The following is a 22455-nucleotide window of genomic DNA, read 5'->3' on the forward strand; positions in this document are numbered from 1 at the left end:
TGCTATCCAGTATATAATCAAATCATTATCAAGAATAATAAATTGAAAAAAGAAAAATAAATTAAAATAAAAGCAAACCATAAAGTGCGCCGTTACAAACACGGACTCCCGCAAAGCACCACCACCACCACCACCACAACGTTCCGAGGCCAAACAACAACACAGGCCAGACACGATGGAGGTCTCCGCGCAACCCGGCCCAAGCACCTCGGCCACGGAGCAGCCCCCCGTGCTGAAGCTTGTCAACCGCACCTGGAAGATTCTCCCGGACAAAGGGGACGACGTGTTTATACGAGACCCCAAGCTGAAGGAGGGACAAATAGGCGACCTGAGTAAGAAGAGTATTGCACAACTTGAAGAAATCATTGAGCGACAGGACCGCATTCTGAATAACAAGTAAGACACTGATCCAGGACTCTTTGGTTTGGCCTATTGTAGTAGTACCATCCTAAATTAAAGATCAGGTTGGGATCAGGTACCTGACCGCACCTGTTTACAGCGGTGCCATGTTTCTGCCAGAAGTTGCTATGACTCGTCCAACTCCTCCTCTTTTTTCTCGTCCCCCATCTGGCTCTTACTGCCTAATGCAGTAATGTTTGGGAGCAGCTGTGTCTGAAACTACTTCTCAAAGCTCTCAGCATTTATCTGATCATGGTAGTCTCCCACATTTCTTACTTTGAAGACCAGGGAAGCTTCAGGAACAAATCCATTTTTGGTTCCGGCATGTAGAATAATTCAGCGGCCACCTTTTCCTGACGGTATCTGCACTCCCAGAGCCTTCTCTGAGGTGGTGTCTGTCCAGCACTTGGAAACAGTGTGATTCTGATTAATCCAAGTTTCATCCAAGTAGACGATGGTCCTGTCAGAATGTATTAATGTCTGCATCTCTTTTAAAAACTTGCATCTGGCAGAGAGTACGTTGTCATGCTCCATCAAAAATCTTCACCCATCAACTGATGCAAAACGAAATCCAATTTTCATGAGAACCTTTCTTAAAGTCTCACAGCTGCCAGGGTATGCAAGCTTATTCTTCATTTCTTCATTAATTTTTTCAAGTGTGGGAATCTCCTTTCTCTCATAAAAGCTCAATACAGTTCTGCATAGCACACATTCATTGAAGTTATCGAAGAAGTCTGCTGTAGGTGCTGCACGCTTTCTCTTTTTAGGAAACATAAACCTTGGAGAATTATTTTCTTTGTTGTGTCTTGCGTCTCTGCGTATTTTTTCAATCGTGCTTTGGCTGAGTTTTGTGGCTGCAGATGTTTGATAAATTGCCACAGAAGCATCATCAAAGTTTCTGCCTTACTGCTTCTCCTTCAGAAAATATTCTGATACATGGAACACCAGTTCTTTAGCTTGACTGTGAATGTGAGCTGAAAGAGTTGGCTGGGATCTCATTGTGTGTGTGTGTCGGACTGTATACAGTTGAACAGTGAGACGTGACTCACCCTCACCTGAGGTCAATCCTCTACTCCACGGAGGGTGTGACCCGTGACACAGGTCTCATTCAGTCGCCATGAGAGTTGCCACTCGGGAGAAGTTTTAACACGTTTATATTTACTAAGAAACCAATGTATTCCCTACTTTCATACTATAAGGTTATCTTATATAAGCATAGATGTTACAGTACCTATCCACCTTACAACCCCAGTGAATTAATAAAGATTTTAAAGCAACACTGTAAAATATTTATGCCATGTTACTTCAGCCTTGTGTGAATACCTTATGGTTAATAAATTTGTTTTGCTTTGATGTATTATATTGTGTATATAAAACTATCAATAGTATGAATTGACCTTGTTTGTGATGATTCTTACATATATCACAAACACTCATCGCGGGGTTGAGAAACATGGCAACGCTGTACAAAGGTGTGGCCTGGTACCTGACCCCACCCTGACCTTTGATTTAGGATGGTACTACTATAGTAGTGCCTGGAGCAAAATAAGACTTATAGAGAGTCAGAGAGGATTGGTATTTACTGTGCAAATTTGTTGGGGCTAAGCAGTGTGTGTCCTTCTTCTATCTAAACTGGTACACTCTGGAACTCCCTGCCTGCTTCTGTATTTCCGTCTTCCTACGACTTGACTTCTTTTAAGAGGGAGGTTTCAAGACATTTGTCCCAAACTTTTGGGTAATTCTATATTGATCTATAAGGGAACTGGCTTTTTTTTTTCCCCAGCTTCCCCTCTTGCATAAAAAAAAATGCTTGGACTATCTTAAAGCATATAATGTGATTGTCACCATACTTGATGAATTCCAGCACTGCTATCGTCAACATAACTATTGTTTTTATGAACAATAAATAAAACTACTGACCGTTTCACTTATCGTAGAATTCTAGATGTACCTACTGGTGCTTATTGTTTGTATGCAGAGATCATGTACTGTGGGTAGTGGATCACTGCTCTTGTATATTTCAGATTCTTGTCCTCAAAGCTGAAAGATAAAGGAGAAAAATTAAAGGAGTGTCGAGAAATTGTTGCCGAAGCTCTTCAGAAGGCACGGGAGCAAAGGAAAAGTGAATCCAGAAAAGATATTCCAACAGATGTTAATGCACTGGGTTGGTTTTTATTCCTATATTAAAATTATTTGGAGCAAATTTAACATTTCTTGTAAATTTACCACCAATTTGAATGTTTCTGTGCCGCCAGTCAATAATGTACAGTATTTTATCTTAATGTACAATATTTTATCTTATCTGTCACGCAAGACTATGAACACAATAAGCTGAAAACAACAATATTTTATAATGCATACTTATCCAGAATGTATTTACTTTCTCAGAATGGAAGAGTAGAAGAAAGAATGAGAACAAAAAAGAGGAGTTAGACAGCGATGATGATGAGGATGAATGTGAAGACAAGATAGACCCACTGAAACTCATGGCCTACCACTCCTCTTGTGTCAAGAAGCCTGCACGCACTCAGAATGGGACAATGTGAGTTATAATTGTAAAATTTGTGTTGCAAATTTCACCTTTAGAATCTGTAAAGTTTTCCCTCACATTGGCTTGATATAAGGAAATGCATTGCTTCACCAAGCCAAGAGCTGTGGTTTGTAAAGTAGTTATATTAACAAAGGAACTTTTGACATGAATGTTAATATTATTATGACATGGTTTGTCAGAGAGGAAGATGAAGACCCAACAGACGCCATCGCCCGAGAGCTGAGGCAGCTGGAGCTCCAGGATGCCGAGCAGGAGCCTCAGTCGTGTGACTTTGGGGACAAAAGGAATCAAATATTTGAAGAAATGAGGAAACGAAATGGTCCTGTGAAAGACTCCTTCAAGCCCTTCAGGTGTGTAGCCACACTAAGGTGTAAGTCTGGGTGTAGGTCTTTGGACAGACCATTGTGCTGCCAAATAAATTATTGTTTTGAAAGCAGAAATCCTTAATGAAATTACTAAGGGCTGTGTTTTATCCTCAGGCCCATCGACAACCCCCAGCCCATCCCTGGTTTGGTGCACCACACAGCTCGCCCAAGCACTGCCACCACCAAGACCATCCCCCAGCAAGAGGCATTGAAACTAGAGCGAGAATTCCTTGTCAAAGAAAAAGTAAGTTATGCATGAAAACAGCACTGACAGTAGTTCATGTATGCTTTGGATGTATGTGGCCAGCTGTACTATGCCTAAGTTGCTGGGATACAGTAACCCACAAGACTTTCTACCCTCCACCAAGGGGAATTTATGTTTATACATGGGAAAAAATACATTGCATTCTTTACAAAAGTTATGAATGTTAAGTAATTGTTCATTGGCTTTTCTCTTTTTTCCAGGAAAGAGCTCTATCAAATGCCAGACAACAACTCGGAAAAATAAAAACTGAAAAGATTGGCCTCCCACCTCCATCGTCGTCTCTCAGATATCGAGACACAAACGTGGACAAACATCTTCTGGATTCGGAGGATGAAAGTGACGATTCAGACAACTACTCTATTGAATTGTGAAACTTGTGATATGATGAAATAATTTTGTTTTGAATATACTCCTGTGTGTCCTAAGAATCATGTTAATTGAACTTCATTGTATTTAATTCATGGCATCTTGTGCTGTCATACTTTTTTTCTTATTTGATATTTATTCAATTTCCTTTCAAATTATGTGAATGCAATATCTTCATGCTATATTATTCTATCATTTCATTGCTATTGACAATCATTTCATTATTACAGTACTAGACTGCCATGATATTTCTGCTACAATTCTTTCTTCCTCTGATATTCCACCTTCACCTTCACCTAGCTTATCTTCTTTAATTGTCAACTTTTCTTCCATTTCTGATCACTTTCTCTATATAATAAAAGAATTTGGTGCATGTTTCATTATATTTAGGTATATGTATTAGGTAAATCTTAAAATGTGATATAGATATAATGTCCTATTTATATTTTCTTAAACCTAGAATATAGTTTTGTATTTTATAAAGTGGCATAAAAATTCCCTTCAAATACATTCATGAGATTTGGTAAGTACAGTCTGTTATTGATCCTGCAAAAGTATATCAATACAACATTCTTAACATTGTTCATATGATTCTATTTCCTTATTTCAATAATTTCATGTTTTTCACCATTAGCCCCATTATAACATAGCCTGACTTGGGTTTCTTTGCAGCAGATCCAACGACTTGGCAAAATATAATACTGATGTAAGGCAGTCTTATACAATTCACTCAGTGATGATGAGGAGGTTTATTATTCCACATTTTACCTTTATTTGCTTCAAAATATTTTTGTCCTTTTTTGAGTCACAGAGCTACTACAGTAATAATGTGCAGCACTGGTTAGTAATACTAGAGAATGCTTTCAACTTCCAGAAACTACTATAAGTCTTTCAGTTACAGACACCCACTCAGTTTAGTGACTTGGGATGCCACTATACACTGTCAAAAAGACTAGTCATGCTATCTAAACATTCCAGGAAGATTACACACAAACACCATCTAAAATCCAGTTTTGAAAAAATTTCTGAACCTTTGTTGCTAATCTCTTAAATTCCTTGACTTAACTGAGACAGCCGCCGTAACAAACTTACTGAACTGAGAAATCAAGAAAAAAAATCATGACTGCTATAATAGATTCACTCTTTGGAGAATCAAGGGGGGTATAAAGTGCTTATAGAGTGCCACCAAAAGAATTAATCAATGGCAGGACACAAGTGATATATTCAAGTCCAACAAGTTATCAATTAAACCAACATGATGACCAGTATCTCTGAGGGGTTTATTTTATCAGCCTTTAATTGCTAAAAAATGGTAATGTTCACAAAGATACAAAAAAGACAACAGAGTAAGAATAATTCCCTGCACTCCCACTTCTAGTCAAGAGACTCTGGGAAGTAATGAACCTCTGGCATTCATACTTCCACACGCACACCACCAGGGCTGAGGATGCAGGGAATTCCTCTCCTTTCCCCACCTTCCTTTTCTATGTCATTTCCTCTGGCTATGGAGCTCTGGATCTCAATGGTTACACAGTGGAATGCATTCTTCTTAACAACAAAAATTACAGGGAGTGGATGTGGGTGTACCTGGATACATAATGAATAGTATGCACAATATCTCAGTTGGCATTCCTCTAGAAGCATGTAACTTGAAAAAGAGTAGCGTACTGCATACATCAATCATATGTTGTAGTATATCATAAGAGCTGTTAAACAAAGCACCACATCACAAGAAGGGCTATCAGTGGTGGCATATGAACAGGCAACAACCATGAGGAGATATCCAAGTAAACTAAATATTAAGCAGAAAATACCACTTGCAAAAAATTATGCCTTCAAGAGATGAGCAATGAGGAGACTGGACGAGGTAACAAACCCTGGGGAGACACGTAGCTTGAGTGAAGATGTCTTGGGAAGGATGAGGATTACAAGGGGAAGAGAGTGGTGCCACAGGGAGATTATTCACCTGTGCCCTCTTTAGTTAACAAGAAAAGATTGATATTTGTAAAGAAAGACTAATTTGCTATTTCAAATTGATTTACTCTTTATGCGAGTAATAATGAAGAAATAAAACTCGTATATTCAATCAAAACTCAAATCTGCATCCTGACAGATCATTTATAATCCCAACTACAAGAACAGCACCATACCTCCACTAATTCAGTTCAATCTCTCTCTCTCTCTCTCTCTCTCTCTCTCTCTGAAAACGCAGGCTACACTATGGAAGCGGATGTGTGTGTGTGTGTGTGTGTGTGTGTGTGTCACCTGCAGGAAAGATTACGCCACAGTGAGCCTCGCCCCCTCCCTCAATCCCTGCCCGTTGGACGCCACTGTCTCTCCCCGAAGCTGACTCGAACCACCGCATCCCCGCACACGCTGAGGTGAGAATTATTAGCTTAGTATCCTGAAACGCTTTGCTCTCACACCATGGTTATTTTCCAAGGTGTAAGAGAACACACACACACACACTTTCTCTCTCTCTCTCTCTCTCTCTCTCTCTCAATTTTGTAGTTTTGTATGGATTTTTCAGTATGGAAAGATGATTATACTGTGTGCCCGGCGTTAGTTAAAAAAAAGTTCTGTATTCATTAATTCTGTATTTTTACGATCTCATTTTATTTGTGGGAATATCTTCGTCTACTCGGGTGATTGCACTGTATGACGTACGTCTGCGTAAACGGCGGACAATGTTACATAGTGAAGGAAATTCTGACTTATTGGCGTTATTATAACAATAGCGTGTGAATGCAAAATATGAAAGCTTTGCAATATACTGCCAGAAAAGTACGTGCGTGATATGACGGCATGATTACTGGGTATTTAATCGACGCATCACAGACACTTTACCCAGTACCGCAGAACTAGACGACCAGACAGAAAAGATATGCATTTTTTTTTTTCCAAAGCTTCTGTAACGAGAACAAAACATCACTGCGATATTCACGTCCGCTACATCATCGTATCATATCACTTCCAGTTAGGCTATCTCTGGATTTTGATTTTGAAGAATGAGATGTTAGTTAAAGATTCTACAAATTATTGATCACTGATATTCAATGTTGTACCGAAAAGTAAAAGTTCTCAGTACGTGTGTGTATGTGTGTGTCCGGCATGTCAGCGCAGCGGTCGTGGCAAAGTGATACCTGGCACCCGCGGCTCAGGTACACACTTACGGAGGCTTTGAAGGAATGAAGTGTGTCCATTATGTGTGGGGTTATGTCTCAGAATATAATGTAAGAAAGGACACACACACACACACACACACACACACACACACACACACACACACACACACACACTTCTGACACATACCTCAACTGTTTCCTTTCGATGTTGATATCACATGTTTGCCACCACCACCGCGTCCTACGCAACACCCAACACACACACACACACACACACACACACTGCCCGGTAGTTCAGTGATTAGAGCACTGGCTTCACAAGCCAGATGACCGGGGTTCGATTCCCCGGTGTAGATATTTGGGTGTGTCTCCTTTCACGTGTAGCCCCTGTTCACCTAGTAGTGAGTAGGTACGGGATGTAAATCGAGGAGTTGTGACCTTGTTGTCCCGGTGTGTGGTGTGTGCCTGGTCTCAGACCTATCCCAAGATCGGAAATAATGAGCTTTGAGCTCGTTCCGTAGGGTAACGTCTGGCTGTCTCGTCAGAGACTGCAGCAGATCAAACAGTGAATTACACCTTACACCACTTCTGTTCATGTACAGAGGGTGAAAAGCAATCCACGTCACTATATAATCAAACACTAAATCGCACACAGTTGTACGCAATATCAGAAGTACAGACGCTTCAGTACAACGACTTCCGCTTCAATCGTTCATAACAGGAAAACAGTTAAGTAACATTAACACGAAAAAGATTTAGTAAAAGGAAAAATTGCGATGGGAAGTTGACATCAGAACGATAAGGAAAAAAATGTTACACCCAAGTGATCTACACCATAAGTAGAAAATACGAGTACATTTAGTTAAAAGAACACACAATGAATGATGAATCAGAAAAAAAAAAGGAAAAAGAAATCCAAGAAAACAATAGACTTAGGAAACAAACCATCAAATGCCAAAACATGCCCCTGGAAAGAACAAATATCAAAAGAAAGAAAATAACATCGTGACAAAGAAGCAGTCCAAAGCTAGCACTAATCCATCAAAAAACTACGCGTACTAGCAAATTAGTTCAGCACGTTAGCACCTGGAATGACTCACGGGCAGCCAGGTGAGAAGGTGACTCATCCGGGGCGTGAGGTGAGGTGATGGGAGGAAGCAACAACTCCCTGGCTACCTCTGACCGGAAGTGGCGTGTGCACCAGGGAATGTTGAATGGACGAGGCCGTGCGTTCGCTTGTTCACTGTCCGGCGGAAGAGAGTGCTTTGCCTCATTATCCTGTTGACTGCCAGGTGAGGAAGGCACTGACGATGCTTCATGGACGGCAAGGCACGAGCTTCTCTAATGTTGGATATCATTCGTTAGTTACTTTTACTCCTGTTTTGCTTTATTAACTACTTTTTTTTTCAACAGTGGAACGAGATGCGCCTCATGAACGTAAAATGTTTCGTTTCATATTACTCTTCCTTCTCTATCTTTTTTCTGCTCACCTAAGAAAGAAGGATGATGAAGGGATACAAATCAAACTACTGAAAAACATACAACTACCTCTCCCTAATAGAGAAAACGCTCTACTCTCGAATATTTTCAAAACCCACAGATTAGCCAGCAATTCTCAACATTGTTTCTCCTTTTAATAACATAGAAATCTTGTTTGTCTGTCACAAGAACCTTAAATTACTCTTGGAAGCTCGTGTCACTTTTGGCCTTTAGAAAGTAGTGACGGTGCAGCGTGAGGGGTGTCAGAACGTAGTCCAGCGCTTGGCATGGCCAGGAGTGACTGACGAGGAGGGAGATAATGTCAAGTGAAGGGATGATAAGTTAACCCCTTAAGTACTGGGACACATTTTTATCGTAAGATTTGTGTACGATTAGACCATTTTATTGATATTAGGAAGGGTCTATGGAGGTCAGAAGATTAGTGGCCACGGTATTCACTATTTCAATTCCTATACAAGTTTCTGAAGCTGTATAAAATCACCAAACAGTAAGCAGAATGAATATGGAAATGCGTCATGGTACTCAAGGGGGTTAAGGGGACTACACTCAAGACTCATGGATAGAACACGCCTTAAGAGGACACAAGGGAGAGTGCTCAACTTTTTCGTCACCCCAACAGGATGTGCCCCGAGATGCGTCATAAAACTACGCCCATTAAAATCCAGCTCCCATTAGACAGCCTTTTTGTTCATTCATTACGTGCCCGAATTAGCCTGCCATGTTATGTCCTTCATTGCAATGTTCGTCTTTTAACATTTACATCACTATTAAAAAAAGTTTAAACAGAAAGGTTGGAAAATATAAAGTATAATTATCTTGGCCATAACACTGCAGTAGGAAAACATGTATATATAGCTGAAAGGTCAAATAGTGAAGCGAATACCACTGCAGCCTCGACCATTTATAGATGGCCGAACAAATAATAAGCACCGATAATTCTGGACTTGTTACATCCATCTAGCTCCTCCGTCCTCACCATGGTCGCGCACCAGCATTTCTAACTCAGTTTATCTGCAGCGCCAAACGTTTCGGGGCACTGGCATTTCACAAGCTTTAGTGTCTTTGTTCTAGAGATAATGTATCCAGCGATCCTGTATAGAAACGGGACAAGATGAGAAGAGTGACGAATTATCTGTGATTCTCCATATAAATGCGAAAAAAAAGGTAAAAAGAAAGAATCCAACAAATCATTAGGTTAACTTCGGAAATGATTCTTACCCTTTACCTCGACCACAGCAGCTATGATAACGACAGATGAAGATGTCAATTGAAGAATGAAGAGTTGCATACCCTAATGACAATGTTCATTATAAAGACACAAACAAGGGAAGGGATTATGGGTAACCTTTTATGCCAAACTACTATTAGACCATTCAGAACCATTAAGTAACCATTTCCTTACTTCATACCGCAGAGTGGAGATTACGGCGTGATGTGGAATAACCTCAAGGGTGTTTTCATTATTTAAAGAGATAGTTTAACAAAAAATTTGCACAATTAACGAAAATACCCAATTGTGAACTCAACTAATGAGCATTCAGCTGCTGCAAGAGAAGGTATTTAAGATTATAAGTTTCTATTTCCATCATAATTAGTGACTCTGATGGAGATTAGTGACGGGGTCCAGCACTCACCGGCAGACACAAAGCACCCAGCGAGTGTTCGATCATTTGTCTTACTTCCGCGTCCAAACAATACCACGACCACCATGTAATAGTATCCAAACCTCACCCTTAGCTGTCCACAAACAATATTCACACTTTTCCCACTGCTGGCACCGACGCCTGAATCACAAGGAAAAACGAACAACCACAGAGCACTTCTACTTCCGGGATTTCCTCGTAGACTGACTGAGAACCCCCTTGTCTCGAGTAGACTGTGTCTCGGAGCCTCTCACGCACGGGTTCGCAAACTGAGACACATGAATCCACAGTACTAGATGTAATTTTCAGGGATGTTATGTGTCCGTTATGTGTATTATATCATGGATTGGCGCAACATTCAACACTTCTTTATGGAAACTTTCACATCTCGAAGTGTTGTTTATTAGTATGCACGAGCTCAAGCTGCTTCTCTACATAGTTAAAAATCCTTGACTTTTTTTGTACATTTTTCTCTTAATTACTAACGACTCAATATTTTCCCTACAGACACTTCTACACGTGATACAGATGAAGAGTAGTGGAGAGAGAGAAAGAGGATGATAATGGTGAATCTAGGAACGCCTAAATACTTACTCTCTCTCTCTCTCTCTCTCTCTCTCTCTCTCTCTCTCTCTCTCTCTCTCTCTCTCTCGTAGGTACCTGTGAATCCTCTATAATGTGCAGTGAATCGTTGTAAAATCCGTGGAAAGATTTCATGAACGTTAGCTGAGACTGATTGACGAATCGACCAACCAACAGCCTTCACTAATAAACCAATTACTCGCAACTCACTAGCTAACTAATCAGCTGACTCACTTCACTGACTGAGTGCATAATTCACTAATCAGCTCAGAGGTAATTAAACTAATGTAACAACTAACTAACTAACCAACTAACTAACTAACACACTAACTGACTCATGTGACCTAAATAAAGAAACGAACCGACGAACTTAGACATGCATAGTATCTAAAAACACACGAGTCAGAGAAACACACACACACACACACACTACCGTTCGAGTAAAACACCAAATTCATTCATAAAAAAATAAAGAAAGAAAAAAAAAAACATTTCCGCGCCGCATCTCCCCTACATTCAAAAGGCTCTACGTAGTTAAAGTGACGCAAGTTTTCAAGATTTTTTTTCTTCTTCTTACGGCTCCGGTGAGATTAACACCATTTCTACATTACAAACAGGCGAAACACTCTTGGGAACCCGATTAACCGCCTTTGTAGCGTGAATAACCGTGGTGAAAGGGCAAAATGTTTCAGAAAAGCCACAGACTGACCCCTCCTCCTCCTCCTTCTCCTCCTCCTCCTCCTCATGACTTTTCGAGTGGGCTGTGAAAACGTACGTGGTCTCAGTTCTCAGAAGGCCTCGGGGACTCATTAACAAGCGACATCATCCTCGTATCCTGCCCTTGTTTCCGGTCTATTCAGTGTCATATGATACCTTTTAACACTCGTAAACACCATAAACACTTGCCGTGTCAGTACAGTGAAGAGGGAGATTGGTAAGTGTGCATATGTGTGATGATTACATGGGTAGAATATTTCTCTTTCAAGTGAGGGAAAGAGTTAGTTTAGGATGTGAAGATCTATTTAAGCAAGCAAGCAACGTTTAGTGAGATCACATCACTCTCCACGTTATTACCCAGTACTTCACTGTGACGTCTTGAATGCGCTTTACCGTAGAACTTGTGTTACCTCGCACGTGGCACACACACACACACACACACACACAGCAAATATCTTTATGAAATGCGTTGTAGACTTATATTCGAGTAATTATTTGGCCCATACCCCTTTTACCTTTTTATTTTTGTTTTCTTGAGCGTTACCACTCCTACATTAAAAGAGAACAAATCAATCAATAAATAGCAAGTGAGGTTCGCATGTGGAAGTCTCCTGCGCTAAAAATAATATAGTAACAATGGAAAGGGCGCGGCGGGCATCATTCCTGAAGGGGATTCGAAGCAAGGTTATCCTGTTTCAGTCACTGTTTGGGGGATGAGCAGTGATTGAAGTACTGTACATCCAAGATATCTATTTGGTGGGAAGCATAATCACCGCTGAAAGAAATGCACGGCTGATTAAAGGACTTTCATCTTGAGAGAGAGAGAGAGAGAGAGAGAGAGAGAGAGAGAGAGAGAGAGAGAGAGAGAGAATGAATATATGAATGGAGTATATTTATAAGGTTCAAGACGCAATGATTCGAAAAATATTTAAAAATTACAAAATATGAAGATGTAAAACTATATAGCTATACTTGAAAAGCACCAGGAACAGAATCTTCCCATACTAATAAACTACCCGTTATAAAAGAAACACAGTGAATGCAACTAGTACGTCTTTATTTCTATGTCTGGATTTATCAGACAGCCTCGTTCTTGTTAAAAGTCGGTCAAGGAACCCTGAGGCACGACACGCGCAGCCTCCCGTGCATCATTCCACAAGACACGCCATTGAGTTGCCTTCCTGACCCTCCGCAGTAAAACAAGATTTTGTGTTCGTTATCACACCAGTTTTCAATGGGTTTGCCTGTTTCCATTCATGAAGAACGTTGCATGGAAAGGATAAGGACAGAAATTGTGGGCTCTGGGAATGCGTCGTTAGCAGGGAGGGGCATCCTGTCAGTGATAGCTCATTACGTCACATTCAAAGAAAGAGCTGAGCTGCCACACCACAAGAATAAAACGATGCTACCAGAGCCATTGCGCCTTTAGAGAGAGACAGAGAAGGAGGCGGTGAAGTGCCCTCCTCACTTGTCATGGAGGACCAGTGAAACAGCCATAGTACACACAGACGACTGAAGATTGAAGCGGGAAGGTGAGTCACGCGACGCAACGCCAAGAAAATTTGATAAACGTGTGCATTGTGTAGTGTGATGAGTGTATTGCCACGCATAACAATGCATCAGCAACATCCGTGACCTACATCCACTGACCAATCCTTCCTTGTCTTGCAGTGAGGCTCTTGGTGTGTTCGGTGACGCAGCTCAGGCCAAGTGTCGCCTCACCATGGCGGAGGTGGACACAATGCACTGGGTGGTGTACCGCTACGTCCTGCCAGTGCTGGTGTTCGCGGGTATTGTTCTCAACGCTGTCTGTTTAGTGGTGTTGAGTCGTCCAAGCCTCAGGTCAACCAGGGTCGTTTGGTGAGTACCTACGCGCAGACACGCAGAAGGGGAGTAGTATTTACGCAGTGCCTCTTTTGGGAGTGGCTCTCCTCAGAAGTTTTCCTCGTCCATTTGACAAGAAATAGGGAAAAATCCTCATTGACAGAACAACACCTAAAGCAACACCAAAACACTTATGCAGCACGAGGTTCGCGTTCACTTATGGTGCAGGTTTAAGCGGGAAAGAAACCGTATCTTACCAATTTGTTGAATACATTCCACAACTATTGATTGTACCGTTCATTTTATGAGGCAAAGAGAATAAATTGGAAGGAAAATGGCATTCACCGTATCAGTAAGTCACTGGCAATGTTTCAGACACAAGGAAGATGAAGAAGAATGAATCGTACATGTGCGGTCTTAACATCAACGACTTCTTCCACAGGTACTTCCTGGCCCTGGCCTCCTCAGACCTGCTGGTGTGTGTCTTCCACATCCCCGTTATCACCACCATCACGGGATGCACCTACTCCTCCTATGGCGAGGCCTACTACTTTACACACTTCGGCTGGCCGATGGTGGGGGTGTGTCAGTCCTTCGGGACGTACGTCATCGTGTGGCTGTCACTGGATCGCTTCATCGCGGTGTGGATGTACGAGATTTACCCAAAGATCCAGCAGCGACCCCACGTCAAGAGGAACAGACTGCTGGCCACGGCGATGGCCTGCGTCACCTTCCACTTGGTATACATGGTCTTGGCTGAGGTGACCTGCTCCACCGCAGCTGAAGGGGACGAGGAGTGCACGCGAGGCCACTGGATCAGCGTGACAGGTTACCAATACCAGTTTGAGAAGACGTGGCACAAGGTGTACAGCGCCATATACGGCCTCTTCATTAGGTGAGTGTGAGGGACTTGCTCACCCACTCAAGTTCACTGAAATACTTGTAGTGCATGTGTAGTTTGCATATTTGTTAAAAGGCAGAGACTAGCACTGCTCCATGAAACATGATTTTTTCTGTCATAATGATTGTCAGTTTATTTAATTTCACTGGAATAAGCTAAATAACGCTGAAAGAATTACTTGGTAGATAAGCCAGTGATACCTATCTCACCCACAAGCCTGCACACATCTGTAGTGCTATGGGATGCTGGGAGACATGCCTGCATTCATGTGTCATTTCTCATTAATGAGGATCTCACCAATTACTTATTTCACTCCTGGGTTGGCCTGGCTAGGCAATGTTCCCCTAAGCAATGGCTGTAAGGCATATGCCAGTACCTGAAGGTTGTCTGAGCAGTGAATGATAGTAAAACAAGATGCTTGTGCAAGATATCACTTGCATGAATTAATTGGATAATTCAATCCTTCATTATTATTTCACATGTTAAAACTCATTTATTACACTATATGTATTTATTCTATCATGGAACATTTGGAATGGAACTCGAATAAGAAAAATGCATTACTAAAACTGCTTGCTTTCCCTGCAGGTGGTTCCCAGGCTGCTTACTGATCTTTTTCAATGCTGGCCTAGTGGTGGGTGTGGTACAGGGCCGGGTCAACCTCCCTGTGGGCAGCAAGATGCCGGGCAGGAGTGGTGAACACAAACTTGTCATCATTACCATTGCCATTACTGCCTCTTACATCCTGTTCACCTTCCCTATCATGATCTACATAACTGGCTTTGCGGAGGCACTCCCAGACCGGTGCGGAGGCAACCACCCCAAGGAGGTGTTGAGGGCGGTGGGCAATACACTGCAGCTGCTGGAGCACGTCATCCACATTGCCTTCCTGGTGGGACTCAACAGCCGCTTCAGAAAAGAACTCAAGATTCTACTGCGACTTGAAAAGAGAACAGACAATGACAACTGCCATCACGATGATGGCGAGAAAGGGGAGCCAAAGAGTAGCAGCAAATTGGCACTCCCTGCTTCCTTCAATACACACTCCACCACCCCAACCCCACCCACCCTCACACAAGACCTGCACCTCAGCACTGCTGATTCTCCTGCACTATAGAGCATGAAGCAACACAAGGTGATTCATGGCAACATAAAAAGAGACTCATCAGTTTCCCTTCACTCTGCTGGGCACCAGCAGTACTTCAAAGAAATACAAATTGTTGCCACTTAGTATTCTAAGTAGTGGTGTGACATTCAGTCTTCCAAACTGTGCAAAGACAGCCTTAATTTATCAAATACCTTTTGACAAAAGCAACCAAAGAACAAACAGCATTACACACACCAGGGTGGGTTGCTAGTGGTTGATCCCCCGTGGGAAAAAAAAAAAAAACAGGAGACCCATAACATTGGCATCCTGATGCACTTGTGGAAGTGAACAGCCACACCTCATTCCAGGTGCAAGTTGTGCCCAAGAGAAAAAGTCTGTGGGACATTCTTCTTCCTTACCAAAGTACTTATTTATTCAGGAGATACACCTGTTGGACTATTTTTTTGCATATCTCCACAAGAATGGCACACGAGAAAAATTTAATTCCTCTTGGTCAGCATGGCTGAGCCTCGTGGTGGTGCCACATCAGGTCACTGACTAAATACTCACAAGTGCCAAAAGCTTACCACCAGACTATAAATAACATGTATGTAAGTTTGCAAAAATATATTTTTTTACACAAAACAAAGAAAAATTAAAAAAAAAATCAAATGAGTGAGAGCACTAATACAAATGATAATCTGCAGTGATGCCATGAAATGACAATTCATGGTGCAAATATCATATGTATTTTGTGCAGTGTTATGGTAGTACAGCTTTACAACTACATATTTTGTAAGAGTAAAGGACATTTTTGAGGACTGAGTATATAGTACAAGTCTTCATGATATATTCTCCAAGCTTGTCTGGAAATTCTGGGCTGTTTGGATGCAGTTCTGCTGTAATCTCCATGCCAGGCTGCTGTATTGATCTCAACATAACAATAAACATTCAGTCAATATCACAGTTTTACTCATACACTATTCAAGTATGTACCATATGCAGTACATAACTCTTTCCCTTCACAGTTCAGTAAGCATCTATGTAGAAGTCAAAGATTTGCATCACTATGAATGCATTAATGCCTTCACACTTATTGCCACTCAGGCTGCCATCACCTTTCTCCCGAGTTTGACCCACAAATGACTCCTGCATCAACAGTCACCTCCATAACCACTGTGATCAAACAAAAGTTAACCAAGCTGCATCTTACAGCATCACTCAGATTGCCTCACTTTTTTTTTTCAATGTTCTCAATGTTAAATTGGTCTGGTAGCACAGAGATTAACACACTTGGCTTACAGAAGGGAGGTCTTCCACTCGAATGCCAGTATTCACTCAAGAAAGAAGAGATGCTATGGAGGTGATAGGAATTGTACCTTTACACTCTGACAAGAAAGACCTTCTTTTCTGTTACTTCTGTGTAAAAGGAAGATACACAAAAGTATATAGGAAAAAAGATTTAGCCATCCCTTTTAGGCAGCATACTGCAAAAGATCAAACTAACAATGTCTAATTATCTTAAATGAACTGACCTAATCCTCATAATTAAGCAAGAGATACTGAATTGATGTGAGACAAATTCCTTTTCCAATCGAGAGAATTTTAATGGCAAATGGCTCTAAATAACTGTTGTATGACCTCCACTAACCTCTCATGTTTGTCTTGTCATTTTGTGACCTTTGCTTGCTGCATGTTATTGACAACAATGGCAGGCCATATAGATCACTCCATGTGCAGTCCCATGGTTCCTTTGCCAACCAGTTTATCCATGTCTCTATTCTTCACCTCCCATCTTCATCTATCCTCACTCAGGGCATACTTGTATATGGTGAGTAGTGTGGCCTGGCAGTGAGGAACAACATGTTGGAGGAAGGATGTATGAAAGACAAGTACATTCATCTGAGATGACTTTCCCTTTCTCAGCTCAGTATTCCCCATCATTATCCCACACACCACTTCTGTTATTAATCTCACCATCACTACCAAAACCAGTCAATAACATCATTACTTTCTGTCATTCCTTTGTAGCATCTTCATTATCAATATCATCAGCATCATCATCCTCATTTTCACTCATTTCCCTAACAGACTCAAAGAACTATATATTTTCAAACAAAATAAATCAATGTATGAAATAATTAATATCAGTTTATTATAAAGCAAATATAAAATTGGAGAACAGGAAAAGTCACACACAGTGGTGTGTGAGACCAGCTATTGCCAATAAACAACATTTGGATCATTCAAGGAAGCTATTACCTGAGGCTGTGAGACTCTCCAGCTCAACTCTGCAGCCCATGCATCACTGCCTCCCTGCCAACACACCATGCCATGAATTGTGAGGTGTGGCACTGCCGGGAATAATATCAAGTCCTCTCCTTCCACCACTCTGTTCTTGTTCCTCTTAACCTTTCCACAAAAGGAGGGCAATGCTCCACTTCCCCCAGTCTATCATCGCTCTCATTTTTTCTTCTTGCTAAGACGAACAAGAGGCCGATCAGTCTGGAAGATGACATTGCAGGTGGTGCAGAGTGGCACGGCCTTGCAGTAAACAGAGAGGCAATTGGAGCACACACTGGCCATATCTACCAGTGTACGGTGGCAGAAGCAGGCAGCGCGGTAATCCACTGTGTCAGGTGGTGGAGCATTCATCTTCCTGCGAATAGCTGGACCACAGTGGTACATGAGCAGCAATGTCTGGAGGAGCTCTGTCACCTGTAGGTGTTGGAGAAGCAGGAACAAATCAAGGAAACAAGTCAAATATCAATTCATGCATTAATGAACTTTCATTCTACAAAAACAAACACAATGTTACATACCAAATAAATCTTCATTCAGTTTAAAAGTACAGAGCTATCTCACCATAACAGACACTTTTGGGGGTGAGGGGGTGTCCATTGCTACAAATTGTTCATTACTGAGAGATTTGTCCGCAATAGCCTTAACCGGCCTCCTATTTCCCTTTTTTTATATAATCTATTCTTTTAATAACAAAAAGATATTTTGAACATTCAAACCACCTTATTATTGTACAGTAGTAAATATCTTTTAAGCACAAAAATAACCAGAAAAATTACATTAATTTATGTACATATGCAAGAACAACCAACTTGATGCAGACAAATGCAAACTGGCTGTTTAGGTGTGGCCCTGGGCTTCACAAAGATTTCCCCACTATTGCTACCTCTGTATTGGGCTTGCCTTCTTTCTCTAACCCTGCTTCAGCTCCTTAGCTTCTGTCTTTCTTTCTATCTCTCTCTCTCTCTCTATTTCTCCATAAATTGGTGTGTTTCTGAAATTGTTTTTTAAATCATTCTAATTTTTGCTCCACATCACCAATGAGGTAAAAATCAAGACATGTTTTCTCTAGAAAAGTCTCCCCTCATCCAAAATGTGGCATATGAGTGGGGGAGTGCAATCTTACCAATAACTCACACATGGGACACGTGTCTAAGAGGAATAAGCAGAGGAAGGACACCTGGAATATGAATATGGAAGCTCAAAGAATAAAAAGAGCGTGTTGAACCTGACACTTCAAATGCACCAGCACACATCCTCACATCACCCACCACCACCCTCACCACTGCCACACCACAACCCACCACATCACACGCAGAACAGACAAGGAAATAAAGAAGAAAAGGCCTCATTAATCACAATTCAAGAAGCTCTTCTACAAAATATTGAGAAAGGAAATGAAGATGTGGAAAGTGAAGACGAGCTTGTCATGCTGAGGAAAAGGAGGCTGAAAATCTTCTTTCCTCTCGTTATCCATGCCCAGATCCTGCCTTTGACTACAGTTTCAAGCCTGATGTATACAAGAACACCATAACTATGCACTGCACAACAAGCAATTTCAAAAACACATCACAACCAGAAAAAGTGAGAGCTCGGCGTCGGAAGAAAAGCCTCTTCATGACCAACATCATTGACAGGAGGGGACTAGGAGCCTGATATACATCTAACTGTATTATGAGATTGTAGAAAATAAAAAAGAATATATAGTAAACCTGAATAAACTTCCTAGTGTGTTATAATGGGATTGAGATCAATCGATAAACTTTATCGGCCCATATCTCAAAACATAAGTTATTCCTCTTCTAAAACCTATTTTAAAGCCAATTTTAGCTTGATTTCAATGAAACAAAAACTAGAAAGGAGAAGAATACTTCTTCTTTCAATGCACATCGCTATTTTTTTTATATATGTGACCTGTAATTTTGTATTAATATTTTTTGGTCAAAAAAAGTTTAAAAATAAATTTTTTAAAAATCTATTAAACAAAAACAAAAGATGAAATAAAAAATCTAATGACGTGAAAATCTTTCATATTATAATGTGTCTTTGCCACAGGAAAATGAAGGTTATGGAGTAAATAATAACGCCGGAATAACACTTGTGAGTTTTAGTTGCAATTACAATTGCATGGCAGGGTTGGGAACTAGAATGGGGATGAATGTCTAATATTGATGTACATGTTCCCAATACTTCACAACATAAAAATCAGAGTGTTTCATGCATATTTACCGGAGATATGACAACACCAATCTAAACTGGACACTCCCCTTAAGTCTTTTATGGCAAGGTACAACTGTATATTTATATCAATTTCCTTTTGTTTGGCTTCTTCAAGCATAAAATATTACTTACGTCTGCCCGTCAGTGTGTACGTGTGTGCGTATTTACCTAGGTGTATATCACAGAGTTCAAGTGGGGCTCATAGTGACCCGTCCCCATACCTAATTTTATCCAACTTTTCCTTAAATTTATCCATACTTTCTGCTGTTACAATGATACAATCTCATCATTCAAGCTGTTCCAGATGTCCAGATGTGTGTGTGTGTGTGTGTGTGTGTGTGTGTGTGTGTGTGTGTGTGTGTGTGTGTGTGTGTGTGTGTGTGTGTGTGTGTGTGTGTGTGCGTGTGTGTGTGTGTGTGTGTGTGTGTGTGTGTGTGTGTGTGTTAGTACACCCACCTGTCGCACACAGTGGTAGGTCCCACCTGTGATGTCAGCACCCTGCTGCAGGAGGCCGCAGTCACCCCCCACAACACAAACATCAACTGGTGTTGACATCTTCTGTGCCGTCAGGTAAGCATTGATGTAGGTGAGGTACTGGCTCCCGGTGTCCGCTGAGGATGTGGATGAAGACAAAGACTTGAACAATCTCTGTTATTCAAATAATTTTATCTTCTTTATTTACCAAATGTTATAGAATGAAACTATATGATAGAGAAAAAATTCCTATAGCTCAGTGAATTAATCTTAAGATTCAGTGCTTGAAAGCAAGGAAAACATTGCATATTCATTTGATTCATGTTCAGTATTTTTAAACAATATGTATATATTTATGTTTTGTTACATGCATTACTGTCACACTCACATGATATTTTAAGCACTAACAGTCTCGATTGCAACTTCTTGGTTAGAACTTCCTCAGTCTCCCGCCTCTTGATGTAGAGGAGCCCCCTGCCAATGGCTCCAGAGAGGAGGGACTCACTCTGCTCTAGGTGCACTGGACTGGCTCCCGCTGCCACAGCCATGGTCTTCAGGCCTCTCTCAATGGCTCGGTCTACCTGCCCTAGCATTTCCAGACGACCATCCTTTTGCCTCTCAACCTGCAAAAAATTTTGGAGATTAAACACTTCAGAAAACACACTCAGTTCCTATTGCAGTTTGTCAAGGTCATGTATGTTCTAGGTTTACTCAGCTTCATTAATTTATTACAATTTCCTTACAAATTGAATAAAGCAATTAGCATCTAAGCAAGTGGAGTCTCATATGACAGTGATGTCACAGCAAGGCACCACACAGCACTCAACACTCACCCCGTCACCGTTACAGCTTGGGTACAGGAACCTTGACTCCAGGTGGTTGGCTGCAAGGACTCCTAAAGAGTTTCGGACGTTAGCAGCCAGGTGCAGGTTAGCAAAGGCCACAACAGCATTGAAGTACGTGTGAGCGTCGTGCTCAGCCAGCTGGGGGTGCATGTCCACCACCATCACCAGCAGACACCCTTCCTCCGTCATGGTCTGTCTGGTGGGACAGGGAAAGGCTACAATTCATCACAGCAAACCGGTATAAATGGACGCTCTGTAATGTAATCGTACTCCTACAAAAGTATGAGTTCCTACCGAGTCTCACATTCACAGTAAATAAGGTGGAGTTCAGTATTGAGCGTAGGGTCAGCCTTTCTGTTGTGTACAGGGGGGGATCAGCGTGGCGGCGGCAGCGGCAGAGATGACGGTGTTGACGTCGCTTACCACACTGACACCGCCACACCGCCAGTGAGAGGAGGAGGTGCCAAATCGCCTCCAACATCATTATTTCGACAAAAAAATCAACATTTTGCATGGAGTTTTTTGTCAATTACTGACAGCTGGGGACTACACATCGATATAATTGCTGCACTGTTGGTTCAAGAGTATGTTAAGATTGAAATGGAGCAAGAAAACAAGAATAAACGAATGATGACAAAGTTTACTTCCTGTCACCGTCACCGTGTTTTGTGTTTACATATTTTATTATAGTGGTTCATGTACCTTTCTGGGAGCTTTTGAGAAATCAATCTCCTACTGTTTTATGCTCATGTACTATCTTTTTTTTTTTTCATCAACAGAAGTCTGGAGATCGTACGGGACTTTAGGTTTAGAATATAGCGAATGACACTGAGGCTGTAGTTTTTGTACCAGGTGAAGGTGTACGTGTGGGATGGAAAGCATTAGAACGAGACTGCAAAACACGGGCATACAGCAGAGAGAGAGAGAGAGAGAGAGAGAGAGAGAGAGAGAGAGAAGGAATGATCTCATGTGGATGACAGGTCAGTTACAATTTACATCACTATAAGATCGAAAGGAGGTATGTATAACTAAAAAAAAAAAAAAAAAATAGTAATAAATTTCTTTAAAAATCAAAGGCAGGAAGAGAGGATTTTAAGCCTTGATTGATTATACTGAAAATACTAAAAATCATCTCGTTCAGTAATCTTTTCACCAGCCTTTCTTGATACTTAATGATTCTTCTACACTTTTTATTCGGCAGTTTCATAGACGTCTTTGTCAACTGCATGCATATTATTAGATAGGTAGTCGTGACCTATTGCCAGACGCACCACTACCTGTCCATCCCGA

At 41.3% G+C, this 22455-nt stretch overlaps 3 protein-coding genes across 19 annotated transcripts in view; 2 read left to right on the forward strand and 1 right to left on the reverse strand.

Moving 5' to 3' along the window:
• The window catches only part of LOC123505897 (general transcription factor IIH subunit 3-like), a 34959-nt gene extending 13295 nt beyond the window's left edge, over nucleotides 1-21664 (reverse strand). For 4 of the 15 annotated variants that reach the window (XR_006675289.1, XR_006675288.1, XR_006675295.1 and 1 more), the window contains exons 1-7: nucleotides 21460-21664; nucleotides 21154-21380; nucleotides 20709-20943; nucleotides 20303-20457; nucleotides 17588-18043; nucleotides 16977-17170; nucleotides 2320-2439 (exon numbers count right to left, since the gene is read on the reverse strand). Coding sequence is in view for 1 of the 15 variants with exons in the window: in XM_045257747.1 (XP_045113682.1) it covers nucleotides 17789-18043; nucleotides 20303-20457; nucleotides 20709-20943; nucleotides 21154-21380; nucleotides 21460-21649 (1062 nt within the window). In the remaining 14 variants the exon portion in view is untranslated. Of the gene's footprint in view, nucleotides 1-78; nucleotides 305-2319; nucleotides 2440-16976; nucleotides 17171-17458; nucleotides 18044-20302; nucleotides 20458-20708; nucleotides 20944-21153; nucleotides 21381-21459 lie in introns of those variants that run through there. The other 11 variants (XR_006675297.1, XR_006675296.1, XR_006675293.1 and 8 more) reach the window with 8 other exon arrangements.
• Nucleotides 176-4473, forward strand: LOC123505899 (DNA-directed RNA polymerase II subunit GRINL1A-like). Its single transcript, XM_045257748.1, has 6 exons — nucleotides 176-396; nucleotides 2424-2563; nucleotides 2788-2941; nucleotides 3130-3300; nucleotides 3430-3559; nucleotides 3781-4473. The coding sequence occupies exons 1-6, from the start codon at nucleotides 176-178 to the stop codon at nucleotides 3949-3951; spliced, it is 987 nt and encodes a 328-aa protein (XP_045113683.1). The 3' UTR covers nucleotides 3952-4473.
• LOC123505896 lies at nucleotides 6152-16284 on the forward strand. Of its 3 annotated transcripts, none has more exons than XM_045257744.1 (4): nucleotides 6152-6327; nucleotides 13185-13373; nucleotides 13780-14232; nucleotides 14827-16284. In XM_045257744.1, exons 1-4 carry the CDS (start codon nucleotides 6167-6169, stop codon nucleotides 15353-15355), a joined length of 1332 nt encoding a protein of 443 aa, XP_045113679.1. In that variant the 5' UTR covers nucleotides 6152-6166; the 3' UTR covers nucleotides 15356-16284. The 3 variants fall into 3 exon arrangements, with proteins under 3 accessions (XP_045113679.1, XP_045113680.1, XP_045113681.1); XM_045257746.1 differs by lacking the exon at nucleotides 6152-6327 and adding an exon at nucleotides 12539-13045; XM_045257745.1 differs by lacking the exon at nucleotides 13185-13373.
• Nucleotides 21665-22455: the final 791 nt, after the last annotated feature.

Source organism: Portunus trituberculatus, chromosome 18 (assembly GCF_017591435.1).
Source record: "Portunus trituberculatus isolate SZX2019 chromosome 18, ASM1759143v1, whole genome shotgun sequence".
Taxonomy (NCBI): Eukaryota; Metazoa; Arthropoda; class Malacostraca; order Decapoda; family Portunidae; genus Portunus; species Portunus trituberculatus.